The sequence below is a fragment of the Neovison vison genome, chromosome 7 (genome assembly GCF_020171115.1).
Source record: "Neovison vison isolate M4711 chromosome 7, ASM_NN_V1, whole genome shotgun sequence".
NCBI lineage: Eukaryota > Metazoa > Chordata > Mammalia > Carnivora > Mustelidae > Neogale > Neogale vison.
This window is the reverse complement of record NC_058097.1, coordinates 99,757,138-99,772,397: the sequence shown is the minus strand read 5'-3', so window position 1 is coordinate 99,772,397 and position 15,260 is coordinate 99,757,138. Positions and strand designations below refer to the sequence as shown.

General features: G+C 43.4%; 1 protein-coding gene across 2 annotated transcripts in view; it reads right to left on the bottom strand.

Moving 5' to 3' along the window:
* Nucleotides 1-9,605, bottom strand: part of PDGFD (platelet derived growth factor D) — a 217,839-nt gene extending 208,234 nt beyond the window's left edge. For both annotated transcript variants that reach the window (XM_044257760.1, XM_044257762.1), the window contains exon 1: nucleotides 9,415-9,605. In XM_044257760.1, the coding sequence (XP_044113695.1) occupies nucleotides 9,415-9,538 (124 nt within the window). In that variant the 5' untranslated portion in view covers nucleotides 9,539-9,605. The remainder of the gene's footprint in view (nucleotides 1-9,414) is intronic.
* Nucleotides 9,606-15,260: the final 5,655 nt, after the last annotated feature.

The window sequence follows — 15,260 nt, the reverse complement described above, 5'->3', positions numbered from 1 at the left end:
GCCAGCCCGACAGCCAGTCGGTCAGTCAGCCGTCTACCTGTCTATCCTTCTATCCATCCATCCGTACAATCACCCAGCCGTCCAGGCACGAACGGATGTTAACCCGAGTTATTCCGATCTGTAATTATGCAGCTGTTCCTGTTTTCCAGCCAAAAAATGAGGTTTTTCACTTATTCTTGTCGGATTTCATAGGGTCAGCCCATCATTTCCACGAAAGAGCACATGGATTTCCTTATTCAGCCGTCAGCAAACGACAGCCTGTAGGCCCACTGCCTGCTTCTGCAAATAACGCTTGATTGGAATGAACACACCCACACTTGTTCTTTTTTCTAATTTCTTGGCAACTTTCATTCTACAATGGCAGAGTCAAATCATTGCAACAGAGACCTGAAAGCCTAAAAGTCTAAGATATTCAGTATTTGGCCCTTTACAGAAAAAGCCTGACTCTCTGCATCTCCTCCAACTCACTAACTATTGTTTCCAGCTAAAATACCCAAGTTTAGCAGATGGGTTTTCTATGTCTTTGCTCAAGTTATTAAGAATTCTGACCCCAATATGGTCTAATCCAAAGTGCCAATAAAATTCCTCTTTATCCCCCTCTTGACAGCACAAATCTGTTAGTCACTACCAAAAGAATGACAATGTGTTTAGTATCATGCAGGTTACAGTCATTCTTTTCCACAAAGTTGCCATAGAAATGCCCATTTTCTGGTTGAGGTCCATATACACCTAAGCTAATACCCCCGTCAGGATCCTGGTAAACCCACGAAACACATCATCTAAACTTTCCTTTATGACTCAAGGACATAATTTTATTTCATTTATTTAATTTTTTTAAAGAGAAAAAGAGAAAGATATAGAACATTTATATATATATTATATATTATACATAATATATATTATATATTATTATTATACAATATATATATTATTAATATACATAATATATATTCTTATACATAATATATAATATATATAATATATTATACATAATATATATATACTATATTATACATAGCCCTCCTCTATAGGGAGGGAGGGGGAAGCTAGAGGGAAAGAGAGAAAATCCCCAGCAGACTACCTGCCAAGCACAGAGCCAGATGTGGGGCTTGATCTCACAATCCTGAGATCAAAAAATCAACAGTCAGATGCTCAACCGACTGAGCCCCCAAGGTGCCTTAATCAAGGTCATGATTTTAAAAATCAGCAGCGTTCCTGGGCTGTAATACAGTAATTCCCTGGAGAGTAATTCCTGTGAAGAGAGGCATGTCTTGGCCCATTCAGACTATGCAACAAAATACAAGAGACCAAGTGGGTTTTAAACAATAGAAGTTTATTTCTCATAGTTCTGGAGGCCAGGAAGTCTAAGACTGAGGCCTGGGCGGATCCTGTATCCTTTTACTGTTCCCTCACATGGCAGAAAGGGTGAGAGACATCCCTGGAGTCCTTGCATAAGGGCGCTGATGCCATTAATAACCTCCCAAAGGCTCCATCACCAATGTCATCACACTGGAGTTAGAATTTCAATGTACTGGGGCACCTGGGTTACTCAGTGGGTTAAGCCTCTGCCTTCCGCTCACGTCATGATCTCAGGGTCCTGGGATCGAGCCCCGCGTCGGGCTCTCTGCTCAGCAGAGAGCCTGCTTCCTCCTCTCTCCCTCTTTGCCTGCCTCTCTGCCTACTTGTGATCTCTGTCTGTCAAATAAATGAATAAGATCTTTAAAAAAAAAAAAAAAAAAGAATTTCAATGTATGAATTCTGGGGGGCGGGGGGAACAGACATTCAGTCCCTTGAAGGCTGGAACTTTTTTGGCCTTGTTCAATAGAAGCCAAAGCCAGCTATGCCTGATTAGATCTTATGACTGTTTCCCAAGGCGTGGAAATACAAAGGGCCAGAAAAACTACTAGCTGTCAGTTCTCTGTACCAACAGTGTGCATGACCAAACCAGACCTGCTCTCTCTGCTGTGATGTAAGAGCCAGCAAAACAAGGAGGCTGGAATTACACGGAAAGTAGAAGCAAAGCATCTTTTGGTGTCTACTGCATGAACTTGCAAACTCACTTATAAACTCTGCAACTCTGATCTTGGCTTTAAATGGATTTGTTACATACTCACCCGACTTAATCTACATAGCCGAGGATGCTGAATAGCTAAGGTCTGTAAAAGTGGGCCATTGCTGGGCTGCCAGGGTGGGGCGGAGGGCTCATTTGGTTTAGAATTGGATGCTAATCTGCTTGGGTCATGATCTCGGGTCAGAAGATTGAATCCCTTGTTGGGCTCCAAGGTCAGCAGGGAGCCAGCTTAAGACTCTCTCTCTCCCTCTCCCCTCTTCCCCCGCTTATGCACTCCCTCTCTTAAATAAGTAAATAAGTAAAATGCTTAAAAAATAAAAGTGGGCTGGCACTACATTGTTGATTGCCTGTCTCAGTGAAAGGCAGAACCTGTTAGGTCTGAAATGACTTGTCCCCAATTCACACAGTGTATCATTCAGCACACCTGGTGGCTTTCACAGAGCTCCTTCAGTCCCAAGAAGGCATGCTGGCCTCCAAATTCCAGAAATCAAGAATCTTAAGATCCAAGATTCCAAATCATGCCTGGCTCACTTTTTGCAGGCAAAGTGCTGCCTGTAAAGCTATCTTTGTAAACCCTCTACCAAAAAAAGTGCTCAAGTAAAAAACCTAAAATCAGAAAACAACCCTCCTCCTATCAAAGACAACTCCTATGCCTGTATCAGAGTGTTTCCAGAGACACCCCTGTCTCCCAATTACACAAAATACCCACTAACCTGCACATGGCACACACACAACTGCACAGTGCTAATCTATTAATATTAAAGCTAATCTATTGATGTCAGCATACCATGGTACACAGCAGAGAAAAGATATATTATTATCTGCATCATCAATGCTTGTAAAAACAAGGCATACTTCATTCTTATTCTGAAAAAAAAAATCCTTGGAAGAAAGTATTTCTTCCTGTATGTGTACTTATGCACTCTAGTGTCTCATGGGCTTACTCCTTTATTTATGACTTATACTTGGTCCTGAAATACTGTGTGGGGAGGGAGAACTTTTTTTTTTTTTTGGCTTCAGTATCTGTCATGGAGTTTTTCTTTTTGGCTATTATGTATTATCCCCCTGTACCTTTCTGCCCAAACCGTCCTTCACATAAAAGTCAGGGTAAAAATGTTCTCTTTTAGATTGCATTAATTCTGGGTGACTGGGTGGCTTAGTGGGTTAAGCCGCTGCCTTCGGCTCAGGTCATGATCTTAGGGTCCTGGGATCGAGTCCCGCATCATAGGGCTCTCTGCTCAGCAGGGAGCCTGCTTCCCCCTCTCTCTCTCTCTGCCTGCCTCTCCATCTACTTGTGATCTCTGTCAAATAAATAAATAAAATCTTTTTAAAAATTGCATTAATTCTGAAATATAGAAGCATGGAATATCTTAAAATGTAGACACACCAGACAGGCTTCTTTCCCTATCTACGGAATGAGACCTCAGGTACAGGGAGCAGAATCTAGACTCTGGGGCATCCGGGGGGAGGGGACTTCTGTGATGTCCCAGGACACTATCACCTCACCTCTACTAAAATTCGGGCTAGGAAAACCAGTCACATCCACCACGATCATGCTGAAAATTAAGTGGTCCCGTGTTCATGTCCCATGGGCTGTGGAGGAATAGGGAGACTGTTCGCGATCACAGCCCTGGCCTGGTTGTCTTCTCAGGAACATGGGCAGTCAGTATTCAAACTAGCACAGGCCCTATCTTTTTCCAAACTAACTCCTTCAGTGGCTTCTCACCACCCTACGAATAATGGCCAAACTCCCTAACATTACTTCCCAGACTTTTGTTAGTGGACACATGACGACTGTGTTCTCATCTCCAAGCCTTGGCAAGGGCTCTCTCCCACTAGCAAACTCCCCCCTCCTTCCTCACCAGCCCCAACTTCTAACTCCTACTCACCCTTCATTCCCCAGTTTAGACACTTCTTCCTCCAGGAAGCCTTCCCCAATGCCTCAAATCTAGATCAGGTGCTCCTTGTGAGTTCCCATACCCCTGTGCATTTCTTCCCTAAAAGCAACTGTCACACTCCACTGCGCCTTCACACTTTTCTCACTGCAAAAGAAATCCTTTTCACATAAGAATCTTCGGATGGATTCAAATATGTGAAGCAAAAAGGCAGAGATGCGTGTGGGATAGTTCTGTTGAAGAAGGGTGGAGAATCCTGGGACTCTCCCAAATGCGTCTGAAACACGATGGTAATACGCTGGCACGAAGTATGCATTTGTCTCTAACGTCCAGGAGGCCATAGGCTGGAAGGAGGCAGGAACCATGCATGTGGTTCATTCATAATGGGCTAGATAACTATGCATCCAGTATAGCAACTGGCAAAGGTTAGAGATAGAATAATTGAGATAGATAGAGTAATATTCTATCTAGAGATAGAATAATTGTGTAGAGATGAGTAAGTTACAGTGGGGGTCAGGAGCAGAGCTTAGGACAAAGAACTATCTGCACATTCATTATCAACCTCTCATGTTTAGAGGGCAACCCAGACCAAGTAAGGAACGAACTAAAAAGAGACAATCTTAAGAAAGGACAGAGAACTCAAATGTGCTTGGCTTCCACCTTAAGTCACCTGACTCCTTTGTGAGGGACCAAATCATTGCCTAAAGGACTTGGCATAGATGAGCTAAGAGCAGCTATACCTGGCTCACTTAGAAGACATCCTTATTTTAATACAAGGAATTTTATTAAGATGCTCAGAAAGCACCTTTTTAAGCTAATCTGATCAATTCAGCAAGGAAAGTTGGAAAGTTCCAGAAGGGAGACGATGTACGTTATGACTCAGCTCTCAAGGGCAGAGGCATGAATACACACACCCTTTCAGACCTGAATGAGGGGGTTGAGACCCGGCATGCTCAAGAGACCCATGTGACAACTTGCTTATCACTGGTCATCAGAGATCAATGACTGTGGGGACATTGTTCCATTGGTTGGCCATAATGTTCCAGGATAATAAAGTTTAGCTCTCATTCCCTGAAAGAGAAAATCCCATAGACAAAAATCAATGTCATTACCATAACTCACAACCTAGTGGCATTTCCTCCTACAGAGTGTATGTCCGTCCACTCGTTTAAACTCCCATCTTGAGAAGAACCTACATTAAATATCATAAGCCACAGGAGCACGTCAAAGCCACGTTACATTTAAAATATGCCATTCCCAGGATGCTCCATGAGATGATGAAACTTTAATGCCCTTAGAGCTGAACAGAAAATATAAACCCAGAAGAACACAAGATCTGACACTAACCTGATTGTTAGCTTTCAGACACTTTAAAGATAATTTGTTTATTGCAAATAATGCTGCAGTGGACAGAATGCAGATCCTCCGTGCAGGGGAGTCTTGAGAGAAAAATGTAGGTCAAGGCTACTTCAAAAAAACAAATAAACCCTCATTATTTGCTAACATTGTCCTCTCTTTTGTCTCCTTCCCTAAAAGATCTAATCTTTGTCATCACTGATGACACAAACCCACATTATCTAAGACACAAGCTTGACTCCTTAAAGATCTAAGACCATATTAGTAAACCTACAGGCTTATCACTAGGTAATGATAACATAACAGACAATTCACGTATTGGCACAGGAGGCCAAGAAGCATTAAATTCAGAATCGTTTCCCAACAGCACCAGAAAGCCACAGAGAACACAACAAAAGGCCAAGAAAATGGAGACCGTGTCTGTATCCTTAACCCCTGCCCCGCAGCAGGAAGCTCTGTCTGGTTCCATTTTAAAATAAGTAAGTAATACTGTCAGTGAATTGCTGCCTTTACATTTCTCGATCCACACTCTGAGCAACACCAGCTCTGGCTAGTTATTATAAAATACCAACTTCAAGGGCACTGAAATGGGAAGACGGGGATTCTGCTCCTCAAGTAAGACTTTCCCTGTGCTGAGAGGCAGAGCAGGAATGTGCATCAAAAGTAAATATGATATAAGGAAGTGTAAATATTCTTTTTTTTTTTTTTTGGCAAATATGATGCTTTTATCCTTCTTAGTTTCCTTCTAGTATCCTAGTTTCCTCCTAGAGACAGGGACCAAATTCACCCACCATTGGCTCACCTTGAGCCCTTCTGCAGGTGGTGGGAAGGGGTCTGTAAATACCCTTTTACAATAGGAATATATTGTGGTAGAGAGTTCTGGAAGGCCAGGAGACAGCAGCAGAACAGCCCCCCACACTGGGAAGGATATTATCATCTATTCACTCTAATACTTTTGTATGGTTTCTAGCCATTCCAGCTACTCGGAGCTCTCAGGTAAAGAGAGAATAAAAACAAGTTTTTCCTGTGTCAGTCTGGACAGGATCCAGCATGCCCATGACAGGATGCCTGTCCTGTGAGTCCTTATCTCGACTCAAGCATTAGGTGGCAGCTAACAGGGTCTGCGGGAACAAATTGATGGCACTCAACTGTGAATAAAGATAGTTCCATCATTAGATACTGGTTCCTAAAACCCCATCCAAGGGTCATGGCTAATTTTTTTTTTTTTAAAGATTTTATTTATTTTATTTCAGAGACAGAGATCACAAGTAGGCAGAGAAGCAGGCAGAGAGAGAAGAGGAAGCAGGCTCCCTGTTGAGCAGAGAGCCTGATGTGGGGCTCGATCCCAGAACCCTGGGATCATGACCTGAGCTGAAGGCAGAGGCTTTAACCCACTGAGCCACCCAGGCGCCCCCATGGCTAATTTTTTATTGTGACTTCCTACCACTTGTAACTGGAGGGCCTGATCTTCTAAGGACCCTAAGTTAATGTTTGGAAACTTTTATCTTCTAAATTTCCCCTTACTACATTCTAGGCCCATGTCCTCTCCAGGCTTATACCTTGTCTTAACCTGATAGTCGAAAGAACTAGACTATTGTTTTCCTTAAGAAAAGAACTTTGGGGGAACCAGTTAAAAATGTCTGGAATCAGAACAAGGGTTTTAATTTAATACATTAGTACTTTCTCTCAACAACCCAACTGTTGTGATTAAGATTTTCCAGATGATGTCTAGACTTTTCCAAAGACCCTTTATTCTTACTCTCTTAGCAAAACCCTATGGCAGAGTTTCTCATTTTTTTTTTTTTCTTTATCATCAATCCTCCCTTCAAGAGCCTGTTTAGACTTTTTTCCTAATCATGTCCCCTCCCTAGGAGATGTTCACACTACAGATATAGTCTACCTCTTTATATATACTGGCCCTTTGGAGGATCACAAACCATTGTAGTATTTAAGATTTTTTTCACCCTCTAAGATCTGATTTTGCTACTTTGGGGCAATTTTGTCTCTCTTTAAGAATGCGTGCTCTGTAACACTTAAGAATAAGATGGCTTTTGAAAATTCCCCAAATGAACAACCCATTATAAGTATTCATCTTTTTCCATCTGTACATGACAATTCTTTCTTTATCTAACCTTTCCCCACTCCTAGTTTTGTTTGCAAAATCAGAGTGACATTGAGGAAATTGTTGAGTCATCCAAATTAATTAAAATGTGTGTGCATGTGTGTGCTATTAGTAACTGCAAAACAGCTTTAACTAAAATATGAATAATTCAGTCCAGGATGGTTTTCAAAATTCTGATAAAATAAAGCTTTTATCATATAGACTAGACCGATGCACAGAGTTTTAACGATGAAAACTAAAAGGAGAGCATTCTTTAAAAAAAAAAAAAAAAAAAAAAAAAAAAGAGCTGCATGACTTGGTTTTAGTTGGAATCTTGGGTTACCAGGCAATGGTTACATACTTTTTGCTTTCCGTCCTTGACATCTTGTAACTGATACTTGGGAGGCTGAGGATTACAAAATTATGGCTATGAAGTCATGCAAGTTATACATGGCATTTTATTCTACACAGCTAAGAGGGCATACAGAGTGCAAACATTAACAAATCTAAAAACTCGACTAGGAGAAGATCGTCCCTGGTGGAAACATTAATGAGGAAAGCAAAACTATAAAATTTTGGTCTTGAGCCTGAACCTTTTTTTAAGTTTTAGTAAGAAAATTCTGTGCTTTAACTAAGATGGAGGGCAAGTCACTGCTGGAATATTTTACATAAAAACATTGTGATAAAGTAATTCTGGAAACACGGACATCTTTTGGCCCGGAAGTGGCTTGAGTCTTCCCTGTGTCCTCTCCACACACCTACCCCACCTCCTAGGACGTGAGCACACTGAAATCCACAGTGTACTTGTCATCACAAAATATAGTAGGCTTTTGTTGTCATTTCAAAGTTCAAAAGCCTTGCAGTAAAGTCCAAATTAAGGTCACACCAAGAGAGAAACTGACAAGGGAATAAGATGGTTACTATGAATATACGAGAGGACATGTTTTGCCAACTCAGACAGTGAAGCCATTAAAAACAGTGGTGAGCTCTTTAGGGGATATGTTAGAACCCTCAGCAGGCAGACGGAAAGAAGATAGTATCAATGAAGGAAAAAAACAAAAACCTATGGGTCACCTCAGGGAGATGCTAGAAACAGCTTCAAATTACTGGCAAAGTTGTAGTTGAGAATAAAAGAATAAATCAAGTTCGGACCTTGGTGGAAGCCCAGAAATGAAATAAGCTCAATTCAAGTTTCTGGGACCCACTGACCCAGGTGTCCTCTAGAGCAAAGGAAAACAAACAAGCCTGCCTGGGACCTTGCTGAGGTTAGCGGACGAAACAGCCCTGCTCCTTGCAACAGCTGGAAAGTCTCCGTGCGTGGAAACTGACAGCAGGAGCCGGATCCCCATGTGGTACTGAAGAGACCCCGGCTGTCCCAGTCTCCCAGACTCAGCTTCTGAGCCCCAGCTGCACCCTCGTAGGAAATGCACTTTGGGGACATAAAGGGGGAAAACTGTATTCCTCCATCTCCCCGAAATAAGTAAGATACAAATTCTCTGTTCCCGATACGGCTGCAGGACTGAAGGACACCATTCCCTGTCCTCCTACTGATACAATAAAAATAAAATAGGTCATCCAGAAAGAGCCACCCCTGAGTCCCCCCCGCCTATCATAAACGCCCCGTCTATCCGAGTTTCCAGTCCGAAAGGTGAAGAGCCCGGCCGAGGGGTGGCGCAGGCTGCAACTTTCTGCAGCTCCGGGACCCTGGGTCAGTGACTACAGCGCAGGAAGGAGTGCTCCGGGGAGCAGCAAAGGAGCCACCTGACCTTTGCGGTCCCCTCGCCGCCGGCCCGCGTCCCGCAGCCCCCAGGCCCACTCCAGAATGCGGGCAGGCACGAGCCACCACCCCCGCCCCCGCCCCGCCGGCACGAAGCCTTCAGCAGGCGTCGGAGGAAAAAGTTTCTTAAAAGAAGTAACGGTGACGCCGACGACAACAACAACAACGGGATTTCTTTTCAAAAACTACAGAAAATGAAATGTGAATCTCTCACCATCTCGCCTGAGGTTGGCGTTGCGCAGAGCTTTGATGGATGCGCTCTGCGGGGCTGCAGACGCGTCCCGATAGCTGCAAAAGTTGGCGCAGACCAGAGTGTAGACGAGGCCGAGCGGGCGCATTGGGAGCCGCGAGCCGGGGACCGCGTGGCCGCAAGAGAAAGCTGGGGCCGCCGGGCCGGTCGCCGCGCTGTCGCCGCCTGCGCTCCCGCGCGAGGGCCGGGCAGCGGAGCTAGTGGCCGCGCGGGGCGCGCACTTCCTGCATGCCCAACTTTCGGAGCGCGTGTGGGCGCCGCACTTCCTTGTGCAGCCGCAGGCCGGCTGACGGCGGCGGGACCCACAACAGGTTGACGCTGGTCCGCCCCCTCCGGCGTCCGGCGGCGGCAGCACAGGCGGCGGGGGCGGCGTCCCCGGCGGGCGGGCGCCCGAGCGCGCAGGGCGGCCGCGTCCTCCTCCGGCCCCGCGGCCCCCGGAGCCCAGAGGCGCGCGCTGCGCCCCGCCCCCGCAGGCCCCGGTGCGGTGCTGGGAGGGGGGACCTGGCTCTCCCCACCTGCCGGGGGTCAGCCCGGCTGGGTCCGCCCGCCCGAGTGCCGGGACACCGGGAGCCAGGGGGCTGGGAGGAGGGGGAGGGGTTCAAGTCCCAGCCCTGCTACCCGGGTGGCCGGCTAGTCCCTGCCCAGGAGGCAGAACTCCTGGTGCTAGGGCGTTGGGGATGGGGCCTGGAGTTGGGCCAGAATCAGATTCTGCTTACTCAGGGTGTCACTCGGTGAGAAAGTGGGACACCGCAAGGTAGAGGAGCTTGACTGTGCTTCCGGTGAGCTCCGGGCTCCAGCTGGAACTTAGCTGAGTCAAGGTGATTCGCCCAGGGTGGGAGGGGAACAGAGATGCTCCTTATCTCATGGGGCTCTAGCTGTGATGGCCCCATGTGGGGAAGGGTATCAGAAATGGTGAGGGGCACCCTTGAATGCCCACCCCCACCCCCTGCACAACAGAAGCGGCTAAAGGTCAGGGTGGGGTCGAGCTGGGGCACCCTACGTTCTTTTTCTTCATGGTCCACAGCAAGAGGCAGGGAGCATCAGGCCTTTGGGCCTCCCTCTTCTCAGGATCTGGGAGGTCAGCGGACTAGAGGAAAGGACTCTGGATTCTAGGAGTTTGGGCCTCACGTCTCTATCTCCCCAGCGTAAGGAACTACATTTGGAACAGGAGTGGATCTGGGCTTGGCAGCTTACTAGCCTTGTCACCTTGGGCAAACCTCTGGATCTCTTGAGCCCCAGTGTCTCTACTTAGAAAAGAAGTGTAGCGATTTTTAGTCTGTATGGTTGTGGTGATAATTATGTGAAATAATTTTAGTATTTAGCTTTGTAGCTGAATTAAAATCCAAATTTACACAATTTCTCAGCTGCTCATTGATGAGACCTAGAAGAGACATTTACTAGTCTCGTTTATGCCTTCCAGCCCCTGAAGGAATGGGGCATGAGAAGTCAGTGACACCCAGATAAACAGAGCCAGGAGCAGCTGAGAAGGGAAGGAAGTTCAGGAAAAGAGACACTTGACAATTATTCAGTCCAACATAGACTAGGATTCCGGTGTTCCTTCCATATGTGCAAAGATTCATGTGGTTCATCTTCTGGCCTTTTGTCTAGAACAGTGTTTCACAAACTGCAGGTTTGTAGGCGGTGAGGTCAATTTCAAGAACAGCATAATGACTTTTTTCTATTAAGACTTCATTTTTTCAGAGAACTTTTAGGTTCACAGCAAAACTGAATGGAAACTACAAAGTTTTCCTGTATACACTTTGCCCAGACACAGGGGTATTATCAACAGGGCCATTATCAACAGGGCCAAATACAGTGGTGTATTGGTTACAGCTGGTGATCATACATTGACACATTATAATCACTCAAAGCTTACAGTATAGTATGGTACACAGTTGATTACATAGGGCACATATGAAGGCTACATTATGGTTCATTCTTGGTGTTGTACATTCTGTGGCTTTGGACAAATATATGATGACGTGTAACTTATCCATAGGGTGTTGCATGGACTGCTTTCACTGCTCTAAAAATCCTCTGTTCTTCAGCATTATTTTTTCCATAAATTGAACAGACTACAGTAGCTTTGAGATTTAATTATCAGAGTTCATGGCAGAAAATAACATTGTTTTATGAATATTTTGGTTCAAATATAAAAGGCATTTCTATGGGGCATGATCAAAAAAGCTTGAAAATCACCAGAAAGAAGGCTGATCACATTGTCTCAAAATATAATCAGTCCCTTTAAGAGGCACCAAGGAGAGACATAAAATTTGGGTTTGCAGTCAATCATTTACTCATTTAACAAGTATTCATAAAGCAATAGATTTTCCCTTTGCCATGCCCTAGTCTAAAACTCCAGGGAATAAAATACTGATCATGAGAGAAAAGGTCTCTAATCCACTGAATCTTACTTTCTAATGGAAGAAAGTGATCCTAAACAAGTAGAGATAGATGGATAGATAGATAATATCTATGTAGATAGACAATAAGAGAAGAGAGTGAGAGACAGATCAGATAGGACTGGACTAATTAAAGTATGTTATACCATTTAAAAAAAAGTGGTTGAAAATGCTCATTACATTTCAGACCTAGCCTCTGAAATGAGAATATAGAAACAATGAAAAAATGTGCAAATGGCTTATGTTGTAAAAGTATTAAATGCTAAAGAGGATAATTTATCACAATTTATAATATACTGAATTTAAAGTATTCAAAGTCATGTTGTCCCACATACTAATACTATGAACTATGTAAAGACCTTGTAATTCATAATGTCAAATATTTTAGCTGAGAGCAGTAAAGGATGTTGCACGGAACCTGCATTTTCTTGACCTTTAACATAGGTAAATACCCCAAGCCAATGATAAAACCAAAAAAACTAGGGAGCCATCAACTCTTCTGAATCTGGTTTTCAGTATTACCTAATAATTAATTCTTACAAATGAGGTTGATTACACCAACTAAGTATCATTTTACACAGAATAGGCACTTAAGAAAGATATACTGAGAGACGGAGGAAGGTCGGCTATCAAGATTAAAGATAAGATGATTCAATGTTCTTTTTACCTGTATCTTAAACTAATTTAGCAAAACACTGAATTTGACGCTATGTTTTTAAATGCCGATAGGCCGGTTGGAGGAACATGAGCCAACAGAAGGAAACCAGATGTATAAATATTTATTACTGTTCAGAATAAGATAAGTCAACTATTCTATATTTAGACATTGTTCAATGACATACAACTGTAAAAAACACTTCTACTGTTTAGAAAACATTCTTAAATATGAGAGCAATTTATAACAAGTCTGTGCAAAGTGGTATTTATCCCAAACACATATATTCTAGCAGTAATGATTTGCTAAAAGGATAGGTTAGGAAGTGACACTATTTTTTATCATATACTCTTTCCCTTACATAAATAGAACACAAGAATGGTGTTTTCCACTACATTTTGAAATATGCTTGGCTTCTTTCAGGAATTCATAAAAACCACAGTGGAAAAGGAATGAAAAGGGGCGTGTCTCGTTTCTGCATGTGGCTCATAGCGGTACTTTTTTTTTTTTTTTTTTCTTTTTTTTCTAAACGTCTACCACCCTTTAACTTATAACTCGGAGCAGGACCTTTCTCTTGACTCTGGTAATCATGTTATGAAGTCTGCTCTCTGCCAAGAGGACACCCCTGGGTTAGTCATCCTCCACTCACTGATCTCAGAAAGAAACAGAACACTCTGACATAAATCCTAATTTCTGCTCTCCAGATAGACTACTGATCTTTGGCAGTAGATCAGTACTGAGCTTCTTCCTCGGACCATAGATCTGTTCCTGTAAAAGGGGAGTGTTTCACTAGATGGCCTTCACGATTTCTTTTGTAAATCTATTTTGTTTAGTTTGTTAAACCCCATTCTCCCTCTCTCTAAAACCACAGTCTACACATATGTAACTTGATCAAGTTCAAATGCACTTAAGTGGTTTTTAGAAATTGTAAGGATATCCAAGAACGCAACATAGAAGAAAGTTCTCTACAAATGAACTGGCATTCGCAATTTCAGTAACAAAGAGATTCGGTCGTTCTCCCTGTTTATCTGTGGTTTCGCCATCAGCCGTTTCAATTCCCAGCGGTCAGCTGAGGTCCGGAGACTATGAGCTCGTCCTGACGAATCTGTCAAAGGTCAATAGCAGCCTAGCTCTACATCACCGCGCCGGCGCCGCGCGTCGTTCTGCGCCTCACCTCCCGTCAGTCCGCGTGCGGACACCGCGTCGTTGCCTGGGCCGCGAGCCGGTGAGTCCAGTGCGATGTTTAGAAAGAGACAGACGGAGAGACCGCGTTCCCACAACTTTTATTACGGTCTCCTATTATCATACTTCTATGGTATTATTGTCCTTGATAATCTCTCACGGTGCCTCCTTGATAACTAAACTTTAGGGTAGGTCCGTACCTATAGGAAGAAACAGTATTTATAGGGTTCGGTACTGTCTGGGGTCTTGGAACATTTCCCTTGTGGATAACGGGGCGGGGGGCACTGCTGTGACAAACTCATTCAGCGGTGGGCCTGTCATCCACTATGAATAGTTCCTTTTGTTTTCAGAGTTGTGTTTTCTTTAGAGACGTAGGAGAATGGAGAGGGCGGGAACGTGGTTTTGTGGCGGGAGTGACTGCGGGGGGTTAAGGACAGGTGGTTGAAAGGGTGACGGATTCGGAAAAGAGACGGACTCTGGTGCTGTAACACAGTTAGCAAAACGATTTTGACCTAGGCTTTGGCTCAGAAAAAACTGGATTAAACTCAGTTGATTTTTGTAATTGGATAAAAGATAATGTTTGAATAGTTGGTGCCAAAAACCGAAATTAAATATTCACAAGATGACAAACCATGGTAAATTTTCTAAATAGTTCCAAATGATTCGAAAGACCTAGAATACCGACATGGTTACAGAATATTTTATATCCAGTATGTGCAAAATATGCCATTAAGTTATGTTGAGTCATTGACAAGAAGCACATCATTTTTTTAACCCATTCGATGACTGTCTTTTAACAATTAAATTTTCCTTTTGTTCCATTCTGTCGTATTTTTAATTGATTCATTTGCTACGTGTGTCATCTCTATCCTTTTATCTCCATTATTATTAACAGTACAATAATGTAGAAAGGCTTTTTTAGGTAATTTTTCTTAAAAGTATCACATTCTCTGTGTTTAAAAAGGGAGGAAATGACTGAAATTATGGCTCTTAGGAGGACTGAAACTCACTGATTTATTTAGTTTCTTTCAAAATAGCATTAATTTATTCCTCTTTTCAATTGTTGGTGAGGGGGCCCATGCTCTGAGCCTGGTCCTTCTTCAAGAGGCGATGGTTCCGAGTTTTTTCTCGTTAAGGACTTTTCTTTAAAATTGTAATTGCAATGGCCATTACTAAATGCATAGCAGAAAAATACAATACAACTGTTAGGTCTATTTGATTAACTCAAATGCGAACCTATTTCTATTTCCTGGGTCCTGACTTGGAAGAAAATTATTGTACACGGTTATACAATCCTAAGTCCAGGTGTATGCAAGTTTTAGTCCTCTCTTTTCCTCTGTACGTAATGCATAGATGCAATCACTCCATACTGTCTGGATTCCTATCCAGCAATGTCAGATTATCCGACATTTAAATATGAGAGCCAAACTGCTGACGTATTTTGAGCACAAACTTCCAGATTTGATCTTTAAGAACTGGTTGTGGTGAGACCTCAGCTTGACTTTTTGACAACTAACGGATCCTGTCAGTCAGTCAGGGAGTCTGTCCTGTCAACCATTAGTTTTCTTTTA